The 23,487-nt window shown below is 41.7% G+C and overlaps 1 protein-coding gene across 10 annotated transcripts in view; it reads right to left on the bottom strand.

Moving 5' to 3' along the window:
- The window catches only part of TOX2 (TOX high mobility group box family member 2), a 327,518-nt gene that overhangs the window by 140,575 nt on the left and 163,456 nt on the right, over positions 1–23,487 (bottom strand). For 9 of the 10 annotated variants that reach the window (XM_088674521.1, XM_035123036.3, XM_088674523.1 and 6 more), the window contains exon 2: positions 11,029–11,094. In XM_088674521.1, the coding sequence (XP_088530647.1) occupies positions 11,029–11,094 (66 nt within the window). Of the gene's footprint in view, positions 1–11,028; positions 11,095–23,487 lie in introns of those variants that run through there. The other variant, XM_088674524.1, reaches the window with a different exon arrangement.

Here is a 23,487-nt window from a genome sequence, read left to right as displayed (position 1 = left end):
TTCTGCTTGCATATATTAAAAATAAATTTATGTACCCCCCACATATATTATCATTTTACTACCCTTGTAATTTTTTTAGGCAGTTAACATTTCCCTATTTCAATTCTTTGTTGTTGTACTTACTATAAAGCACTAATAAGCACAGTCATTCCTACCTATAGCACAGAGAGGAAGAGATAGAGGGCAATTATGGAAGAGAAAGAAGCAATGCACAACCTCACTAACAGCAATGGTTAGCAAACAAATGGTAGAGTACCACATGTGGCAGCCTCAAAGCCAATTGCCGAGTACTGCACAATGATGTGGACAACTGGCAGACACCAAACCTGAATCAACAGCTAATGCCTGTAGCCACACCTAAAGTGGCTAACCCTGCGGTAAAACCATCTACAGCACATAAAGCCCTCCTCAAGGACTGGAGGGAGGGAAAATCCGGGGAAGCCTGCGAGACTTTTTAAGGAGCACTTTTCCCATCCGATATTTGTCCTATCCATGTCAAAGGCCTTATGAGATGCAGAAGAGCAGGATGCAACAGTGTGGTACAGAAAGCAAAGACCCTCAGAGCAGGGCTTTTATGGTGGGTGCCCCACAGAGATATGTCGAGATATGACTGGCGCCCACTATCAGCACTTCCTAGAAACAGCTGCAGACATTTTTGCTCTGACAGGATTTCCCAGCTGGATAAATGTGCCTTTTCCACAAATGTCTATTTTATTTAGCTTTAGTTTTGTTTCAAATGCATCTTCTGGATTGCGTATTTTTAACTGGGTTTCCCACCCCATTTCACCGAGATAATTTCCTGTATTTAATGAGATCATTGTGTAGAAGATGGTTATTACTGTAATATTACTATTATTACCCCCAGTAAGAGAACTCAGGAAAAAAATAATTTCTAATGCATAATGCTCATATCCATTACAGTTTTGGTCCACAAGAAATCCTGGGCACAACTGCTATTAACTGAAAGGTGAGGCAAGGGAGTTGAGAAGATGCTTCTCTCCTTTCTTAATGTGGCAATGTACTGTAAGCAAAAAGCAGAAATGGAGGGAAATCCGCACAAAGTCCCTTGTTGTATGTGTCCATTGCTTCCCCATGCACAACAAAGCCTTCAGCTTAAGACAAGCTCCTACCTATAAAAATAATGGAAGCATAGATGACACAAATAAAAAGATCTAGTTCATTCAAAGAATAGGCTACGTACCATCTGTAATTATCCATGGAAAAATTATCAGATTAGATTTATTTGAATTAATAATACAAATAATGGAGGTGACCTTCATAAAAATCATACCTTCTAAGAAAAATGCTAGGAGAGACAATTTTTTATAGCTTCTGCACCAGTAACAAACATTAGAAAATGAGTATATTGAAGATAAATTTTATTTTTCAACATTTCCCAATTATAATACCCAACAGTGCACTATGATATGGCAAAGACTATTAATGAATTGTATTTCAGATTTTGAAAAACAAAACAAAAACACTGCCAACCAGAATAAAACTTAGTTTATCACAAGTTCATGAGGATTCTTGGCTGTGTGAACATCAAGTGGTACCATAACTGATAGATCAGTTGACTGATATAAAAAAATTCAAACTTACCCATGTATGGAAAAAGTAGCAATAACATAATGTATCATTTTATGCCCTGTCTTAATAAGTTGATGAACATTAATGACAACTCTGGGTGCAATCCTGCTTGCTCCACGCAGAAGGTGTAAGGCTCTATCATTGCCCTCCATTCCCACATGACAGGAGATGCCCTGGAATTTTACTCATACCTTCAACACAAAGTCACTCTTGTCAGATGTGGGAGCAGGGCCGTGTGTCTGGACCTGGACAGGAGGGGGTGGTTGCTCAGTGCTTTAGTGGGAGGCATGGGCAGGGCTTATGCTTGAAGTGAACACTTCATTCATGACAAAACTCACAGCAGTGATAACTGGACACCCAACCAGAAATCATGATAGAGAAGGGGGAGCTATATTGGACTCTTAACTGAACTCCTTTTGTGCCCTGAGCTCCATGCCCTAGGCAAGTGAGATTGTGTTTTCTTATCATTAATGTGACACTTTATATTTCAAGAAAGTGTAAGAATTCTGGCTTTGAATTTAATGTTAACTTTTAAAAAAATGGCACAGGGATTTTCACATACCTAGGAAGAGCTCTCCATAGACATGTCAATTTAACCAGTAATGATCCTGTTACCTCATAGGAAGAAATTGCTTTTAAAATAAATGATGAAAATGTTGGCCATGTGGAGCCCAGAAGGGTGAATTTTTCCACGTGGCAGATACATTCAAAAGGGGTACAATTTTATTTTATTTTAATGACTGCAGAAAGCATAAAGGAGATGGCAGGGTATACTTTACTCCTAGACCCTTTAATTTACCTTCCCAATTACATTAAGAAAAATATTGCTAAAGAGGATAAAGAATTAATTCTCAGTAGGGCCGTCACAGCACGAACAATTTTGGTCCAATATTGGAAGTCTCAGAAGTGCCTGTCTGAGGCAGAATGGCTATCCAAATTATGTTATACTGCTGTGCTGGCTAAATTAGGATCTTAATCAAGGGGTAGAGAACAAGGCAGAATACAAGACACTTGGACTGTATTTCTTTACTTATGAAGGGAATAGAATAGGTGTCCAGAAAGGATTTTTAAAAAAGTTTCATTAATTTAGAATATTAGCATTATTCCTAAATGCATATATTTTCTGGAGCTTTTAGAAATAATAAATTATTATATCCATCATTGGGTGTTTCTTTTAGATGCTGCATATTTCCTTCTGTCTTTGGACACGTAGGAGGGTTGCTTGTTGCTATGTTTTGCTTCTTAAGTTTTTTTGCTGCTGTTCTATTGGGTCTATTCAATGAAGGTCTACCAGGCTTGAGTGTTGAGCATGCTGCTTTATGGGAGTGAGTCTTGGACAACTTACACCCATCAGGAGTGATGCCTCAATGCCTTCCACAAGTGCTGCATCAGAAAGATTTTGGGCATCACATGGCAGGATAGAGTCTCAAGCAAAGGTGTGCTCTCCCAAGCCCACATTCCCAGCAGGTTCGCACTCCTGTCTCAGCAACATCTACACTGGTTTTGTCATGTCTACTGAATGGAAGATGGCAGGATCCCCAAGTATGTGCTCTATGGGGAACTAGCTTCAGGCACCAGGCCCATTGACAGACCAACTATTTGCAGATGTTTGCAAATGAGACATGGAGACTGGCAACATTAACTGTACCATGTGGGAATCCCTTGCAGATGACCACAGCCCCGGAAGTCAAGTTGTGTTCCCCAGCAGTGACAAAAGGAGTAATGACCACTGGGAGGAGCACAGAAAGAAGATACACCACAGTACACCAGCATCAGCACAACCAGACACTTTCATCTGCCCCAGCTGCAACAAAACATGTCTCTTCTGTATTGGTCTCTACAGCCCCAGCAGGAGCTTTAACTCTCTAGTGGTTTGATTTCACGCCTGAAGGAGCACTCTTCCCTTATCTCCCAAAACAGATGGATGTCAGCAACTATAGAATTGTGTATGCTTCTTCTTCTAATGTAAATCATCTAGACAGCTTGTACATAATTCTACCTTTAAAAAAAATACTGCAGTTCGGTCAGTAAAAATGATAATTTTAGAATTAGTCTAGCCTAGCCTAGCCTTCTCCTGCTTTGCATGCACAGGGAATGTTTTATACTGAATATCATTTGGTCCTGCTTTTTCTGATTGTTCGAATAAGCTCAGTATGCATAACGTCCTTATACAGTTTGGTCAGTAGGTGGCACTGGTCTTACCTAGTTTCCTGACCCATAGTTTAAACAAACCACAGTTCCCAGGTTTTGACACCATGGGGATTGGAGAACTGTGGTTCATTCAGAATCAGAATAGAAAGTTTCTGATCTCTTTCTAACCGGCAAAATGAAAAGAGTGACAGTGGACCACATGAGCCTTAAATTCGCATTTACACAGTGGGAAATTTCGGTAGCTTTTCTGCTGACAGAATGTAAGGCAGATGGCCTTAGCTTTTTTTTAAAGGAGTCTGTAGAATTAAACACAAGCCTTAATTTCTCCAAAGGGAAGAAATTACCCTGGGATTTAGGTGGAAAAGCCAGCAGGCTGCTCCTACTGCTCATGAGCATATTCCACCTGTGGGGGTTGCCTCACTTTGCCAAATGGTAGAGCCAGCCCTGGCCTAGAGTCCAGATGAGACCTTAGTTTGAGCCCTCTGTATTATTGCCACCAGGTAAATTTAAAGAGACAGAGAAAAAGAAGAGGGTAAGGGTAGAATGGCAGTCCTGCAAGTGTGTGTTTCTTTAAGGGTGGGGAATGCGGGTTCTCTATCATAGAGAGCACAATTTGCGGCGGGGGCTAGCAAACCACTCCTGAGTCAAAGGTGGGGGCATGAGTGGCCACCGTCCGATTGGATCTGGGCTGTTATTGGGCAAATTAGTATGTTGCAAGTGGTAAGTCCAACCCCTGGGGTATAAAAGGCTAAATGCTTGGTTTCTCTTTCTCTTTGGCTGCGTTTCGGATCCCTACCCTCCCTCCACTGTTTTTAGGCCTCTGTGTTGACATTGCTGTGCCTCTCAAGGGGTCGTCTGTATTCAGGGGCCTGGTAGGAATTATTTTCCATTCGGCTGATTGGCTGGTGCCATCTGGTTTTTTGCCTACTGCATAGCAAATAGTCACAACTTGTAAGGTTGGCGGTTAGGCATTGGTTATTTTGGTTGTATTAAAGGGTCTTATTGATTCTGTTGTCCCCAAGTTAATGCCTGCGTGGTGGGGGAAATCCTGGTCAGGAATACAGGGGCTCTATGCTGTGTCCGTAACCCCAGGTCGGAAGAAGAAGAAGAAGAAGAGTTTGGATTTGATATCCCGCTTTATCACTACCCGAAGGAGTCTCAAAGTGGCTAACAATCTCCTTTCCCCTCCTCCCCCACAACAGACACCCTGTGAGGTGGGTGGGGCTGAGAGACTTCAAAGAAGTGTGACTAACCCAAGGTCACCCAGCAGCTGCATGTGGAGGAGTGGAGACGCGAACCCGGTCCCCCAGATTACGAGTCTAACGCTCTTAACCACTACACCACACGGGCTCTGGGGCCAGGATGGTATATTGAGGCCCCTGGGAGCCTGAAGGGAGAGGGAAGAGTTCATGCACCCAGGTCCCCGTCTCTCCCTGTAGGATTTCCCTGTGTTGACAAGGCAAGTTATTATTTCTGTCCTTAGGTGACAGTTGAGAACCAATGCCTACGCAACCACTCACATGTTTTGTATTCAATAAAAGTTGTGGCCAAAATTCATGCCAAAAACCATTAAACAAAAATTCTGTCTATGTGGTGAGTTATTTGAGGGGACCTCCACACGCAAAGATAGTTTAAGCAGTTATGAGCCAGGCTTAGGCACCAAAGGAGTCAAGGCCGAATTTATAATAGGCCCATTTAAACAAATTTACTGTTCAAATCCCTTGGAAAACCAAGCTCACCCCCATCACTAGTTGTGCTTTCTGGGTTAGTTTAGTTGAACACTGTAAGCCCAGTCTTTGTGCCTCAACAATGGTACCAAACGGTAACAAAATCAACAATAGCAGCAGCAGCAATATAAAGCTGGTTGAACAAGCTCACAAAGTAAACATCATTTTAAAAAATACAGCAGCAACAAAACAACCAAGTGGAGACCAAATTAAAACCAGCATCTTACAAGCAAAACCTCAAAGGAAAGCAGCCTTTCACTTTCCATTGGAAAGTGCCAAATTTGTATACTGTACAGCATCTTTACATGCTCTGTTATTACAGAAAAATTAAGCGTGGTAAATACTTAATAATAATCACAAAACCATAAAAAAGCAGCAGACAATTTCAGCATCAGAGAATAAAACAGCATACAGACTGTCACTGAAAATATACAAGAGATCTAAGATTCAGTGGATTCCAAAGCATTGTAAAATAAAACAGTCCTCACATGGGGCCAGCAGCCCCTCTGGGGAGGCATTCAATAACCAGGGTGCAAACCTGGAAAAGTCCCTGTAACATTCAAAAAGTGCATGGGAGCACCCACCATGGGGAAAAGAGCATACTGTTTCCTGTATCAGGAGACCATTCAGCAGAAAGCTGTGCAGATGCAGCCATGAGAACAAGTGCAAAACACTGTTTCAACATTTACAGCAATATATAATCACATCATTTGTGTTGTGTTATTTTCCCGGCCTTATACTGACTCGGGATCTTTAGTGCTATACAGATACGAAAAGGAAGAGGCAATGGCTTCTGTGATGGGCTGGTGTGAAATCATTTTATAATCATAGAACTCATGAGCCCAAACAGCCAAAAAAAGCCATTGGTAACAGCCCTGATAGGACTGCAACCTTTAAGTAAAAAGGTCCTTTACCCAGCATTTTTTAGTCTTGGATTCTGATACTCATGGGCAAGATAAACATATATTTCATAAAGTTGAAGAGGAGATATGGATATAAATTGCATTTCCATCTTTAAAATTACATTAGTGGTGAATGGGGAAGAATCATGTCCTTGTATATATAAATTTTAAAAGTGGTCGTTTACACGTGTGAGTGCATGCGTGCTCTTTGTATCCAAGGTGCAACACCTGAATTTTGTGCAAAAATTATTGCATTGTAAGTAGTGATCCCAAACTGCCACATGGAATACCACCACACTGGTTATTTGAATCCCTTTATAGTTTTCTTTTGTCTCTCTTGCTTCTCCATATTATATTCTGCATGGCTAGATGAGTCATCCTGACCGTTGGACTGGGATTCTTTGACCTTTCTTCATGCATTAGTATGTAAAATTATTGCTTACGTTTCCCCAACAAAGAATACTCTGAGCATCTAGCTGCTTTCATTATTCATGCTCTATTAATAATACACTTTGAGTTTCATTCAGAGGTGTACTAGGAAACTTCTGTTCCCAGTGACCTAAGCAGTTTCAGTTCAGATGCTAATGAACTTCTTTTATTTGGCCTGACCTTGATAAGCAACAAAACAAAGAGTTGACTAGCTGTACCAAGCCTGGTGTTTAGACATTGTAGTTTTTCAGTATTTCTCTAGATCAGATCTTTTGTGTGAAGACAAAATAGAATTCCTACAAAAGAAACATGGAAATGCGCACCAATTTTTAGGAATAATTATCTCAGCATATTCTTTCACCCTCATACCCAACACCAACTCCACTTGAGCAACCATGTGCTTAAAAATAAGCTTTAAAAGGCTAGCCTGTCTGCTGAGGGCAGATACTTTGGCAATCACTTGTAGCCAAGTAAGATTGTCTTCCATGAACAGTCTTTACAGTGAGTCCGTAAGTGACTGTGGAGTCCAATTCTGGATCCATACATCCTTCCACAGTGGGGACATAGGTTTCTGGACGGGAGTTGATCATGGTGAGGGTTTGCCAAATGTGCCTACCTCTTAGCATGTTTCTCCCTTTCGTCCTGAGTTCAAGCATGTTCAAAGTCCATGACACCTTTGGTAAAGGCTGTTCTCCGATTGGAGTGGTCGCAGGCCAGTGTTTCCCAATTGTCGGTGTTTATGCTATATTTTTTTAGATTTTCCTTGGGAGAGTCTTTAAAACTTTTTTGTTGACCACCAGCAGTACACTTTCCATTTTTAAGTTCAGAATAGAGTGGTTGCTTTGGAAGTCAATAATCAGGCATCCGAACAACATGACCAGTCCAATGAAGTTGATGTTGAAGAATCATTGCTTCATACACCCAAACTGAAGTAAATGGGATTGTGCCCATGTTTAAAGCATAGTATGTAGCTGGAGGAATTGACCTAGTGGTAGATATCTTTGTATCCTTTGGATACATGAAAAACCTATGTAGCTACCACTTTTTCCTTTTCCATTTGTGCTTTCAAAAGATGAATCTGTAAACATGCTTCCCTCTGCTCTGCTGTTTGTTTATTTTGCTTTTATTGTGTTTTTCATGTTTCATTACACTAGGATCTTTTATGATCTGAATGTTTCTCATGTGTATTGTGAACCGTTTTGGAAATTTACATGGAAAAGTGGTATTAAAAAATACCACAAATAGGTAAATGAAACCATGAGGACAAACAACATTAGCAACCCTCTTTTTCATAGTGTGGGGAAGGCTACTAAATTGATCCCTTCTGTACCCTTGCCTGAGTTTGCAGACTGTAAGTCAGAAGAGATGCTACCTCTTTATCTGGGAGTAGGCACCACTGAATTCAGTAAAACTTACTTCCGAGTAGACATGCTTAGGATTATGTGGTAAGGAAGGAGATCTGCACATACACAGGCAAAGGAGTGACAGGGGCAAAAGCTGCTAATAATTTGGCTTATAGGTGTTAGAAGTTTCTAGCTTCACCTGAAAATACTGAGTTTTCCTTCAAGTCCTTTCCCTGTTGTTTTTATTTAGACTGTGAATCTGTGACTACTTTGCTGTTTACTTTTATCTACATACAGTGCCCCTGTCATTTAGGCATTTTGACAAATATTAAACCATTATGATGATAACTCCACAAGTTTGGAAAGAACAGTCAATGATAAAAAAGATTTGAAAAGTACTGGATGTGACACGCCCTGAACAGATGGAAAGTGCTTTTGTCCTTTAACTTGCTTGACTGCTATGCCTAGGGCTCCCTTATGCACACATAACTGACGTTAGGTAGGAAAAAAATGTTTTGTATAACCAAGGTAATGGGGATTTTATTGAATGCACTAATCATTAACTTAGGGAATGTGGAATGCAGGTTTTTGTTTTGAACACTTTATTATGGTGTTATGACTTTACAATTAATAGTTAACTTTGTCACTTTGTTTCTTGCCCTTTGAAAAATTAAAAGCTTTTCTTCTGGCAGCAACTGGAGTTTATCCAATCTCTAGAAACTTCTGACTGGATATATGTCTCACTTCACCATATCTGACAAGCTCACATATTGTACCTCTGAAGGTGAGCACTCGTTTTTCTTCTTGTCTTTGGTTTAACATTACTTTTACATCATGGTCAATCTCTGATCTACATGTGAAGCAAACACTTCACTTAAGAATTCAGATATATGGCCAAGACAAGATGCCTGCCAGAGTAGTCAAGAACATATTGCAACCTTGCCCCAGAATGCAGATATCAGCATCCAAGAAAGAAAGATTACAACAGTCTTTGCCTAGATATAAATCCTTTGTGCAGGATTATACTCTGCAATGTTTATTGCTGTGCATGTCTGTGACACAGACTGATAACTTACAATATGCACTGAGTACTACATTATGCGGAATGCAGTTTGTAGTCTTTTCTCAAACCTCTGGTGGAGCAATCAAATTTACTGAAGACAGTGAAGCACGGTTGCAACGATCTGCTGCCTATTTACTCAGCTAAGCCAGATGCATAGGAACATAGGCTGGTGCTGCGTAAAAGAAAACCAATCATAGGATTGGAAAGCACTTCAAAGGTCATCTAGGGATGCAGGAAGCTGCCTTACACAAGCTCAGTATTGCATACACTGGCAGGGGCTCTCCGGGGTTTCAGAAAGGGGACAATCACATCCCTACCTGAATTGTACCTGAGACTTTCTGCATGCAAAGCAGATGTTCTACTACCGAGCTATGGCCCTCTCCCATCACAAATGTATCTGGGCCTGATTCCAGTACCCTTGAATAACTTTTGCAGGAGGGGGGTCTGAGGAACTGAGACATATAGCAGTGAGGAGAAATGAAGTTTGTGGCCTAATGAACAAAACAAAAACTGAAAAATCACTGGGAGTTCTCAAAGGATTCAAATGTGGAATTGCTCATCTTCTCACAAAAATACGTTACTTGCCCCTCAAAGCAGCCTCCATATCTGATGGCTGGAAAGTTACCTATTGTTTTAAAAGGGGTGAGGGTTCAGGGCAGATCCTGGCAATTGCAGGCCGGTTAGATTAACGTCCGTCCTGGGAAGACTGGTGTAAAGTATTGTCAAAGATAAAATAGCCAAGCATGTAGAGAAGAACAAGCTGGGGGTCATCCGGCAAAGGTGAATGTTGGGAGATTCGGGACAAACAAAAGGAAGGAATTCTTCACACAAAACAAACTGTGGAAGCTTCTACCACAAGATGTCGTGGTGCCTGCCAACCTGCACAGCTTTAAAATGGGATGGCAAATAAGGCTACCGCTGGCTTCTGGTAGCCGCTTGGCTATATGTTGCCAAGTAATACTAGCCATTGTTGGGGGGAGGCTGGGACAGCAGGAGAGGCTAATTCACTCATGTCCTGCTTGGGGCATCAGAGAGCTATCTCATTGGCCACTGTGGGGAAGAATGTTGGACTATACAGGCATCTGGTCTGATCCAGCAGAGCTGCTCTTATGTTCTTAGTAAGGTGCCACAAGGCAAAAAGAGCATTACAAATAAGTGCAATGAAAATGATGTCAAGCAAGCAGACAGGTCTCAAATCGTGAATCCTCATTTGATATGAATTTCAAAGCCAACCCTGTGTGAGAGTTCAAATGTATAACATGAGAAGTATGAAGCAAAATAAAAAAATTCCTTCAGTAGCACCTTAAAGACCAACTAAGTTTATATTTTGGTATGAGCTTTCGTGTGCATGCACACTTCTTCAGATACCTGATATCCTATATGAAGAAGTGTGCACACGAAAGCTCATACCAAAATATAAACTTAGTTGGTCTTTAAGGTGCTACTGAAGGAATTTTTTTATTTTGCTTCGACTCAGACCAACACGGCTACCTACCTGTAATGAGAAGTATGAGTGTGCCTTTCCTCCAGTATGCGCTGGCTTTTCATAGGGTAGTAAAGGTTAAAAATGAAATGAGTCTTCCTCTATAAATGATGTTCTGAAATTGTAGAAAACCTTGCACATCCTTTGCAGATATTTACGGGGAAGGTGACATCTGAGATGCTACTTGACACCTCTGCACAACTCTGCACTACTACACCGTGTCCTTAGTAATGCAGAAGCAATTTAATTACAACTAATATAGGACAGCACACAAGCAAATAATGAGTGTTGTTTGATACCCTGCATATACACACAGCCCACAAAGATTGTTACGTTTTACCTGATTTGCTGAGAGGAACTCCTGGTTATTGTCATTCATTCCCATATACATGTTCTCTCCGTCAAACTGGAAAGACAGAAGAAACCAGTGGTTATCACTGTAGCCAGGAGAGCTAGGTTCTGCTGCTATTTTAGGTGTTTTGTTCCATTTCGCCTGAAAAGGGTGAGCTCATACTGATTCTCCTGCCCAAAGCAAATTGGGTTGTATACACCAACTTTCCCATGGATGCTCTTCATTAACATTGACAAGGACATGGCCCCATACATTATGCACCTATAGAGGGGCATCCTGAGATTGCATGTCCTCTGCTTCCAGTGTAATCAAGGCTCAGTTTGCACCTACTGAATGAGATTCCTAAGAAATAAAAAATAAGACACACTAGAAGTAGTTCTATAAATCCCACTGTCAGAAAAACCAAGTACTCCACCCCCTTTAACACCCATGAGGATTTGGGGTGATGGTCAAGGAAGCTTTCCTCAGAGTAGACCCATTGAAATTAATTAACATAACTGAGGTCCACAAATTTCAATAGGTCTACTCTGCATGATTTTACACCCTTGGATTTTACACCCAAGGATGCACACTGTCCCCTCCCCACAAGTTGTACCTGACATTGTGAGGTACTGTAGTTTGATTTTGCTCTTCTCCCTCCCCCCCCCACTGCTGCTCTGGGTCCCTGGAAACCTGAACCTTTAAGGATTCTACTTAAACAAGGGTGTTCCTGCCGCCTTCGTTTTGTCTGCTCTATTCTATTGGATTGCAAAAGGGGTTCATTCAACCCAGGGAGAGTTAGAGGCACCGTCTCTCCCATCTAACTTGATTATAGGTTATACCTGTATCTTAGAGTGTGTTCATATTATTGCTTTTGAGTACAGTGAAATTGTTGTCTTCTGCTGTGTTTCACAGCTTTCCCCCCTTCCCAGCTGCTCACATCAGCACAGCTTCAATTCTTTTATGTCTGTGCACACACCAAGGGATGTTGAGGGGTGGGGGTGTTTCACACCTTCGCTAGAGCTGGATTAGGAAAAGCTTTAGAGCTCCAATCAATGTGAAGCTGGTTTGCGAAAACAACGCAAAATACAGGATACAGATGCATTTTGGAAATTATAATGTGAACATGGATGAAAAACCAACACTGGAAATGCAATGAGTGAACAGTAAATGGGAATGTGAGCACTTCCTTGGTCTCCTCTATACAACTTGTTTTCTGACTTCTAAAGATGTTATCCATGCCACTTGAAGAATGACACTATTTACATCTTGGAGTGTGTGTGTGTGTGTGTGTCAAGTTTTTTGCTTGCCAATCCTTCCCTGCTACTTGATACTTTGGGTTATCCTCCAACCAATACCTCTTGCAAAGTCAATTGGAAACAGAAGCAGCAGGCTTCCAACAGAAAACCAATCTTACAATTAACAAGAGTCCCTGCCCAAGACACAAAGTCTCAGGTGACCCTTGCCTCCTGAATGAAGGAAAGACGCTTTAGCATATAAGGCTTTCTCAATCTAGCAGCTGATACTCAAAAAGCTCTACTACAGGCACAAGATGCTGGATTTAAACCCTTGTAATTATACAAGCCATATTGGATTATTTCTTATAAATTATACTTTCTGCATTAATTACCGTATTAAAAAAACATGTTAACCTAAAAGGAAGTGTGACAAAGATTAACCTGTGCTCCAGTTTTTTTCTCCTGCTCACCTTTACTTATTTCCTTTGTCTCCCTCCTTTATTCTGCATCTTATCAGCATGAATCTGTCAAAACTGCTCAAGTGAAATCTTACTCCTCTGTATTGCTATGGGGCAACATAGCAAAAATTATGCACAGGTGTTGAAATATCACGTAAGAGTGCTTTGAACCGCAAAGATGGAGAACCTGAAGCGAATCACCAAACTTGTTCTGATTTCTTTCTCTGATGCACGTTCTTACAGGGAAGGTCCCAAACCTACCTTCAGAACTGTGCAATGTAACAAAGCTTCTACAGTAAACTCAAGCCAGACTTAAAGAACCCCTTTCTTGGTTACTTTATCTGAGCACCAGAAAAGGACTGGAGGCCATAACACAACTAGAGGTAGCTGACATTTTGCATTATTATTTAAATAATCTGGGATTTTGAACAAACAAAAATATAAAAGAGGTCATTGAAACTTTTTTAGTACATCAACATCACTGGTTGAAATCTGTAATTTTCAGGCTTATTCAGAATTCTTCTCCAGGCAATGATTTTGAACAAAGGCTGAAAGGCTGGAGCTATATGCCAGGGGTAGGCAACCAAAGGCCCATGGGCCGGATGCAGCCCAATCACCTTCTCAATCCAGCCCGTGGACGGTCTGGGAATCAGTGTGTTTTTACATGAGTAGAATGTGTCCTTTTATTTAAAATGCATCTCTGGGTTATTTGTGGGGCCTGCCTGGTGTTTTTACATGAGTAGAATGTGTGCTTTTATTTAAAATGCATCTCTGGGTTATTTGTGGGGCCTGCCTGGTGTTTTTACATGAGTAGAATGTGTGCTTTTATTTAAAATGCATCTCTGGGTTATTTGTGGGGCAGAGGAATTCATTCATTTCCCCCAAAAAAACATAGTCCGGCCCACCACATGGTCTGAGGGACAGTGGACTGGCCCATGACTGAAAAAGACCCCTGCTATATGCAATGCTGGCAAACATGGGATCCTGCAACATGATTGCAGGTGCTGGGTGGTCTTTGCAGGGGAAAATACTTGGCAGAAGTAGGAATGCTTATCTCTTCTACCACATAACACTTCTCTCCAGCCCCCCAGGTACCATTTGCTGGAAATGTTGGGATGCAACCTAGCTTGTAGTAAGTATGGTGGTTTTGCATGGAGAGAATGGAGATAAAGAGAGGAACCTCCAAGCTTCCTAGACCGTCTTTCTGAACTAACATGCGCTAAACTGATACTCTTATGGTTGCTGACCTCATTTCCCCCTTCCCTTCCTTCTCCATTCATCCCACTATGAGAGAGAAGATATCTTGTATGTCTTTACCGAGATGAAAGAATAAGTATGGCTCTTTGACGGGGTGAGCTCCCATTGCTCAGTCCCAGCTCCTGCCAACCTAGCAGTTCAAAAGCACATCAAAGTGCAAGTAGATAAATAGGTACTGCTACAGCAGGAAGGTAAACGGCGTTTCCCTGTGCTGCTCTGGTTTGCCAGAAGCGGCTTTGTCATGCTGGTCACATGACCTGGAAGCTGTACGCCAGCTCCCTCGGCCAAAAAAGCGAGCTGAGCGCCGCAACCCCAGAGTCGGTCACGAGTGGAACTAATGGTCAGGGGCCCCTTTACCGTACCTAAATATGCATTGGGATGCGGGTGCTGTTGTGGTGTAAACCACTGAGCCTAGGGCTTGCTGAAAGTCGGCGGTTCGAATCCCCGCGACGGGGTGAGCTCCCATTGTTCGGTCCCTGCTCCTGCCAAACTTGTAGTTCAAAAGCACGTCAAAGTGCAAGTAGATAAATAGGTACCGCTCTAGCAGGGAGGTAAATGGTGTTTCATAGAATCGTAGAGTTGGAAGAGACCACAAGGGCCATCCAGTCCAACCCCCTGCTGAGCAGTTTCTCTGCACTGCTCTGGTTTGCCAAAAGCGGCTTAGTCATGCTGGCCACATGGCCCGGAAAAAAATTGTCTGCGGACAAATGTTGACTCCCTCAGCCAGTAAAGTGAGACGAGCGCCGCAACCAGAGAGTCATTCACGACTGGACTTAACTATCAGGGGTCCTTTACCTTTTTAAAAAATATGCATTTCCTTTAATAAATTTAGCTTTCCTGTCTTCCACACAGTGAGACTGCATCCAAGGATAAACAGGTTCCTCCAAGATACTTCAGTGCAAAAGTTCAAACCTCTTCTGATGCATATAAACTGAATATGCAATCAGCTTTCCCATCAGCTTCACTCAGAGCCTGGAAACAAATCTGTTTGGAGCGAGGGGTGGTGGTAGAAGCAACAACAGAAGGAGGGGTTTGTAGGAAGGCATTGGCAGGCAAGGAAAGGATAATAATTACCTCCCACCCCATCCCCCTTGATAAACACCCCCAACCATGTTATTTAATAAAATACAGGATTGGGGACCCCTGTTTTACCGCTTCATATGTAGTCCCTACCTAGCAAGGCATTAAATGAAAATAACTGAAGAATTTTAACCACACTGGAGAAAACCAGAAACAATAGCTTTGATAAATAGGCACATCAATGACACCTTAATTTACAGTACATGTCATAAAATAAAGTGCAAGACTCAAAGACCTGCTCAGTTCCTTTGATGACACAACTACTGTATCATCAGGCATTGAATTGAGCTTATGCAAGGACGGCCACCACACTGCACACAAAGAAAGGTAAAGTAATAGTGACCTGGGTGTGACCTAGGGCAGTGTTTCTCAACCTTTTTTGGGCCACGGCACACTTGTTCCGTGAAAAAAATCACGAGGCACACCACCATTAAAAAGGTTAAAAAATTTAACTCTGTGCCGCCCTATATTATAATTATGACTGTAAGAAACACTTGCCAAATATTGCTTTCCGGCGGGTCAGTGTTGTGCATTGGCGGCCGCCAGGCTCGTTTGCACTGAGCTTTGGGAAAGAGGGGGAGAAATATTGCTTTCCGGCGGGTTAGTGTTGCTTATTGGCGGCCGCCAGGCACGTGACAATGCAAATCACCCTTCTCGTCGCTGCACGTCGCGGCACACCAGCCAGCGTCTCGCGGCACACTAGTGTGCCATGGAACAGTGGTTGAGAAACGCTGACCTAGGGTGTGGAGAGGCTGGCCACAGTCTGTATTGCATCTCTTACACAACATGAAATCAACCCATGCTATGTACACACAGGGTCAGCAACAATCAGGGCAGGATTCCCCTACTCCGCCGTTCCAAATAAGCACCAGAAAGCTTAGTGTTAAAATGTGTTGTACAAAAATTTACAAGCAATAATGCATATCACTCAGTCACTTTTTAATTCTTTTAAAGTAAGAAAGAACAAGAGACAAACTTCCACTCTCCCCCCTCAAAAATATGAAACCTATGGATTTTAGAGTTTTGGCCTACTAGATGAATTGCCCTAATACTGTATAAGTTATGGAGGAACGTGGATCCTTTTAATTACCCCACAAAAAGTCTCTGAACTGATTTGTCTGCAATTTGGCAGGCTTGCTTCACCCTGGAAAAGCTCCTCTGCTTGTAAATTTCATCCACTTTGGCCAAAAGGGGGGGGAAAGTTATAGCTATTTTAGATTCCCAATTACAGTGAATGGGGAACACACAGCTTCATTTTATACAGAACCATTTAGAACTCAAATTACAGACTGATGCAGATCTTAGGGCTGATGTGCAGCCCTAATATATACACGTGACTTCAATATTATAAGCATGTTCCTATTTTCTTCTGTGAAGCATTAGAAGGTACGCTGTTTCAGATACTGTTGCATCATATCTAGTGTGCCATCATCTCAATAATTTGTAACTACATTAAGCAGTCCAGATTCTAAATCAGTAGAGCTGACTTCCACAATGATGCACCTAGAAAACAAAGGCTGCAGCGTTGAAACCATGATGACAAAACACAATTCAACAGGAGGTGAATTTAGCATTGCGCCAAATATTGCATATCTTCTATTCCAGATGTACACCACTGCAAGCAGGCAGAGTATTAAGCTACATCTCTCATAAAATGCATGCACATTTCTCTATCCATTCAAAACCCATTATTTTCCATCTCCAGGAAGAAGCCTTAATTGTATCAGCTCCATTCTAGAACCAGGCAAGAAACTGAGTTCATCTTCATATCTATGCCTTTTTAAAAGGTGCTATTTCATTGGAAGCAAATGCAGACTCTCCCGTTATGTAATTCCAATTTGGTAAAACATACTTGTTTTATTGCTTTATATACTATACTTGTCGCCAACTCAGTAACTGTAATGAAGCCTGTCTTGAAAATTACTGCGCTTTCTGATTGCCAACCAGTGAGGCTGAAAATCAACCCTCAAAATTCAAGGGAAACTTCAAAACTTCCTTACTGCAGATTAGATTTTTTTTTTTACCCCTCCAGGCAATAAGGGCACAAACAAATTTATTATAAAAATTCCCCTGCCGGGGTATTTTTTCAATTAAATGTTTGCCACTTATGCTATAGCCAGGTATAGGAGATAAATAACGTGTGCTGCAGTCTCATTCTCATTGCACTGCGCAACGAAATTGAAGACAATCGGCTTCATCATTCCACAGTGATTTACGGTTGAAACAAAATATTTTAATATTTTCCTTTTGTTATGATGGTTTTCCCCCAGTTTCGATTAGAAGTATCTCCTCATGCATGTCGAGATACTAATCAGTTTCCAGATATAAGGACATGCATTCATCATACTCTATTTCCGATAAAAAAAAGATCGATCCGATTTATCCTTAATTACCTAAACATCCTGAACAATGGAAATAGTTTTCTTCCATGTTCTGTTTATTTGAGAGAGAAAATCGCCCGGAACTACTGTCTTAATTATTCTTCTGTCCTCATGCAATTGATTTAAAATACATATTTTACTTTGTATGCCCAATAAACAAAGAAGAATTTCAGAGCAGAAAAACAGACATGGGTGGTGTCTAATTCTTGCAAAGCTCTGAAAGATTTTATCTATTCTATTTAAATTGGATATTAACACTACCATCATTTTATTTGTATGTCGACTTTCTATAGTTAAAACCATGCACAAGGTGTCTTCCAACATGAAAAGTTTCTACATAATTACAAATATAACAAAAGTAGTCATAAACTATTAATAAAACACATTATAAAGTGCACAGCCAAACTGAACAATTTCCACACAAATCATAAGATCTAAAAATAAAGATTTTTTTATTATTCTTTTTAAAAAAGCTAAATAATACCCCAACAGAAGAGTCTGTTCAGCAGCCTTGGCTTTTGTAGGTGGAATCAATCAGGTCCATGCCCTCACAGGCCAGATGTAAAAAGGCTGGGAGCAGGTCTCACAGCCAAAATGGTCTATCTATATTAATACTCAATTGGTTAGAGTGTGGCGCTGATAACACCAAGGTTGGAGGTTCAATCCCCATTTGGGACAGCTGCATATTCCTGCATTGCAGAGGGTTGGACTAGATGATCCTCAGGGTCCCTTCTAACTCTAGAATTCTATGATTCTATATATAATACATATAGTGTATATAGTGCATCTATACACACCACCACTAACAACAGCAGGAGGAGGAGGAGGTCAACAAGTGGGCATTGTTACTATCAGGGACCAAATTACGTTTTTTAAATGGATAGGAGGATATTTTTAAAGACATTAATTTGGTTCTTCAACAGGTAATTCCCCCCTTCAGATTACAGGCAAGTTTGTTGAAGAACAGAGTTAAAATAATTATTTTAATATTCATTCATGAGCATCGTACCAACTTTAAAAACATCAGGATTTGGTAGTTTGCATTAAACTACTTTTGATACCCACTTATTGAATTTCAACTGTTGCTTTTGATACTTGGGTCTCTCCTTTTGGCTTATCTACTATCAAATTTCAATTGAATTGGTTCTCTTCATATTATATTATACACACACACATACCCTGTTTCTTCGAAAATAAGACATACACATAAAATAAGCCATAGCAGGATGGTATTATATTCCATCTGTCAGAAATGCTTTGATGGTGTTTCCTGCTTGGCAGCGGGTTGGACTGGATGGCCCTTGTGGTCTCTTCCAACTCTATGATTCTATTCTATGATTCCTGTTTGTTCTCTAGCACACTGTTGTTCTGTGTTGTTGTTACTGTTTGCTGGTTACATAGGTTGAAGTAGGGTGGGACTGTGTGAGAAATAACACCACGCCTAGGATTAACTGACAACCAGCCTTGGAGGTGTCAAGCTAAATTCAATGGCTTGATGTTTGTTGAGTGTGGTATCTGCAGTGAGCTATGGTGAAAAAAGCAACTACTAAATGTCTTTAACCTTTTTTTCAAAGTTCAAATTTAGCAAAATACCACCCTCCATGTTGCTTAGGTAGTAACTACAAAACAGATTCCCATCAATTTGTTTCTTCTTCAGTTTGCAATTGATAAAAAGCAATGGAACACAGCTTTTTAAAGTTTTTAAAGGTAACATTGACATGCACTACAAATACTATAAGCACTATCAAAATGATAAAAAGAAAGCCATAAGAATTGGGATTTTTTTTTTTTGTAAATGATCTTTAAAAAATACAAACATCTGGTCCAGCACTGTCAGCAAAGCAGCGAATTTCACAGACATTGGTGGGAAAGCCTGAGAGCAGCCTGGGTGTGTTCCTGGAGTTGGTTTTGCAACTGTCTGGTAGCATCTGAGCTCAAAGATGTCTTTGCACAGTTCTGGCAGATGCTGTAGCTATACCAGCCACTGGAGAAAGAAGATATGGCCACTTTCACACGTCTTGTTCCCAATCAGTATAGACAACTGCAAAGCACTCTGTGTGGGGCTGCCCTTAAAAAGTGTTTAGCCCCACACAGTTGTAGCAGCCAGAGTGTTAAATGGGGCCCCTTTTTTGAGTACTGTATGCTTCTCTGGTTCTAATTTGCATTGGCTTCCAGTTCATTTCTATAAACAACTTCACGATCCAAACTCTGGTTAAAATAATAGAATTGTAGAGTTGGAAGGAACCTGAGGGTCATCTAGTCCAACCCCCTGTAATGCAGGAATCTCAGCTAAAGCATCCATTACAGATGGCTATCCAGCCTCTGCTTAAAAACCTCCAAGGAAGGAGAATCCACCACCTTCCGAAGGAGTCTGTTCCACTATCAAGCAGCTCTTAGAATCAGCTCTTAGAATGTTTAGTCAGAATCTCCATTCTTGAATCCACTGGTTTGTGTTCTGGCCACTATAGCAGGAAAAAACAAGCTCGCTCCATTCTCCATGTGACAACCCTTTAGATATTTGAAGATGGCTATCAAATCTCCTCTCAGTCTCCTCTTTTCCAAACTAAACATACCCAACTCCCACAACTGTTCACTTGTATGGTTTCTCCTCTGCGTGTTTGTAGGTGTACGGTCAGTTTCGAACCTTCACTGATGCACTTTCTGTACATTCAAATGAATAAAAGTAAATGTATGTTTTACTTACAAAGCTGTAAACCAGGGATCGCTAACCCAGCAGCTTTAGACATCCTGGTTGGTGGTCCTGTTTTGTGGGTGGTTTGTTGGGTGTGTGTGGAATTGGGGTTTGTTTGTGAAAGGGCCTTTCTGATGGGAGGTGGGTGGGAGGATCAAGTACTGTGTTTTTCACATTTTAAGACGTGCCTATAAAATAACCCATGGCACGATTTTCTCAAGGCAATAAAATATAAGGCATCCCCCCAAAATAAGACATGCTGGGGTACTATACTGTGCTGGGAGCAGGTCCGGATGGCGCTTCCGTAAGGAACAGGAAAAGGAAGATGCCTGTCCTTGCCGGAAGCGTGGAGCTCAGATGGAGTGGGAGCCGGCAGAAGCTGCAGCATGCCCTGCGCCGAGCCCCGACCCAGCAGGACCCTGCGTGACCCGCAGCTCGCGCCGCGCCAAGTCCCGACCCAGCGGGACCCGGCAAGGGCAGCAGCACGCGCCGCGTCGAGCCCCAACCCAGCAGGAGCCGGCAAAGGCTGCAGCGCACGCTTTGCCGAGCCCCGACTGAGCGGGAGCCGGCAAAGGCAGCAGCGCGCGCTTTGCCGAACTCCAACCCGGCGGGACGTGGCAAGAGCTGCAGCATGCGCCGCGCCAAGCCCCGACCCGGCGGCGGGACCCGGCAAGAGCCGCAGCGTGCACCGCTTGGAGCCCCGACCCGACGGGACCCAGCAGCGTGCCCTGCTGAAGCGCCAACAAAGCACCCAGCAGCGCAGCAGCAGCCAGTTCCGGGTGCCAAGCCGCAGCAGGAAGAGGAGGTAATTTTTAAAAAATAAGACACCCCTGAAAATAAGCCATAGGCTTATTTTCTTGAGTAAAATAAATATAAGACGGTGTCTTAAAATGTGAGAAACACGGTATGTTCCGTATGTGTTTTATTGAGAGACTTTCTCTAACTCTGTGTTATACCACCACCCTCAAGGCAGTCATTTTGTAACTGGCACCCACAGCACTTTCTCAAAATTCAGAATATGCCTGCTGGCCAAAAATAGTTGTTAACCCTTGCCCTAAACAGTTTGGGATGTTGCAAACTGCTTGATCAAGTTGTTTGTTTATTAAATCTGTATACTGCCCTTCATCTGGAGATTGCAGGGCGGTTCAAAACAGAAAGAAGTTGTGTATCATTAACAGCGATATCAAAATCCCAATCTGCAAATGCTACTATTTTGATTGAACTATATTGAGCTTTTAAATACTGAAGTGTTGTGGGATTTTTTAAAGATACGGCTATGTCGTGTCACGATGAGTGAGCCCATAGGCTCCAATGCTACCAAAATAAACACGCTTAAAATAAAGGGGACGACAGAGGACGAGATGGTTGGACAGCGTTCTCCAAGCCACCAACATGAGTTTGACCAAACTGCGGGAGGCAGTGGAAGACAGGAGTGCCTGGCATGCTCTGGTCCATGGGGTCACGAAGAGTTGGACACAACTAAACAACAACAACAACAAAATAAAGGGGGCGGGACCAAGAGAGCTCCTGGGTAGTTAATATTCAATATCCAATGAAAACAAGGGGAGCTTTTGCCTGGGTTTGTTTGACAATCTTAAAGTCTTGAGTCTTAACCAATCTTAAAGATTGTATCTACCAGGGATGTACACGGAATACCCTTTTATTTGTTAATTAAAGCATAATACGTGAATAGCAACACTTGTGTCGATACTTATTAAATTTATACTGCCATGAGGGTTGAGATATAATAACACCCCCCCTGCTTTTATTATCTATTTATTTATTTGTGAATAAAACTTCTAACTTTATTATTAAAAATTCCCTACATCAGTGGTGTCCAAACATTTTTCAAAGAGGGTCAGATTTGATGAAGTGAAGGGCCGTGAGGGCTGACCAAAGGGCCAACCGAATTTGTTGACCTTTTTTTTTAGGATTGAAGTTGTTGAGGTTTTTTTTGGATTTTACCCCAGGAAATAAACTGTCACAGGGGCTGGATTAAACTGACCAGTGGACCCCTGAAACAGACTTTGGACATGCCTGTCCTACATCCTTTAAGAATAGAAATACAGTGGTACCTCTAGTTACAAATTTAATTAGTTCCGGAGGTCCGTTCTTAACCTGAAACTGTTCTTAACTAGAGGCGTGCTTTCGCTAATGGGTGCCGCTGTGCTGCCAGCACACAATTTCCGTTCTCATCCTGGGGCAAAGTTCTCAACTCGGGGTAACTCTTCGAGGTTAGCGGAGTTTGTAACCTAAGGCGTTTGTAACCTGAGGCATTTGTAACTCGAGGTACCACTGTAGTTTTCCCTTCATCTTTTTTCTCCTTCCGTCTTAGCTGTAATATTAATCCCTGCGCTAGTTCCTTCCTTGCAAAGTTGTACGTCCTTGTGGCAGATCAGAAGCCATATGTACAATCTGCAGGGTTAATACTAAAACAAACACCTCAGAATGCTGCCATGCCTGCTTTGTCAATGCTCATTTCTGTCAAGTCCCAGGGATGTAAAATGTCTTCCTCTGGCCTGCTGCCATCGAAATCTCCTACCCACAGGGCCACCAGTGTGTTTTCCTAAAAGAATTATTAAGCATCGGCTCCCTTCTGGGAATATATACCACTAAGGTTAGCCTAATCTCTTTTAACTGCAGTTTTCCCATTAAGACCTTTATACAAACTCTTGCCCACAGTGATCCACTTAGCATTATTCATTTGACCACTGAAATGCATGGATTTCCCCTGAGTTAGTAATGTCAAAGAGGGTCAATAGTTCAGCAACAGATTTATTTAAACCCTCAGAAAACTATAGGGAACTAAGTAGCAACAGTTCTATTTCTCACTGCTGCACACACTATGTGACAGGGCTGACCACCGACTTTGTTTTCATCGCTACAGCATGCATTGTTATTTCTCACGCTATTTAGATGGCTACAGAAGCAAAGCTACTGCAAAAGTGATTTGGCGTTTACTAAGGAATGGTTTTCAAGCTGCTGTGAGATTCTGTTTTGAATTTAATGCCACACAACACACCGAAGCCAGTGAGGTAGTTTTCCTTTCAAATGATTATTTCTTTCTACTTTTATTTTATTATTTCAAGGGAGAGAAAGAGGGACAAATTTAAGATGAAAGTGGCAATTGTGACTTTTTGGAAGCAAATGCTTTTGAAACAAACAGGAACTCCTGCTCAGTAAGCAACTTCAGGGAGTGTCAAAGAAGGATGTGTGCTCCTCATCCCAGTCCTTTCAAGTCTAATAACACATGTAGTTCGTGTACATTTGCTTAAAAATAATTCCACTGGACTACAGTCTAAGGGTGCTTTATGGATTGCACTGTTAATCATCAACAATAGTAAGGAATCTGGAGGTGTTGC

This window comes from Zootoca vivipara, chromosome 7 (genome assembly GCF_965207765.1).
Source record: "Zootoca vivipara chromosome 7, rZooViv2.hap1.1, whole genome shotgun sequence".
NCBI classification, from domain to species: Eukaryota; Metazoa; Chordata; class Lepidosauria; order Squamata; family Lacertidae; genus Zootoca; species Zootoca vivipara.
Note: the sequence above shows the minus strand (reverse complement) of the source record. Positions and strands in the feature narration are given on the sequence as shown.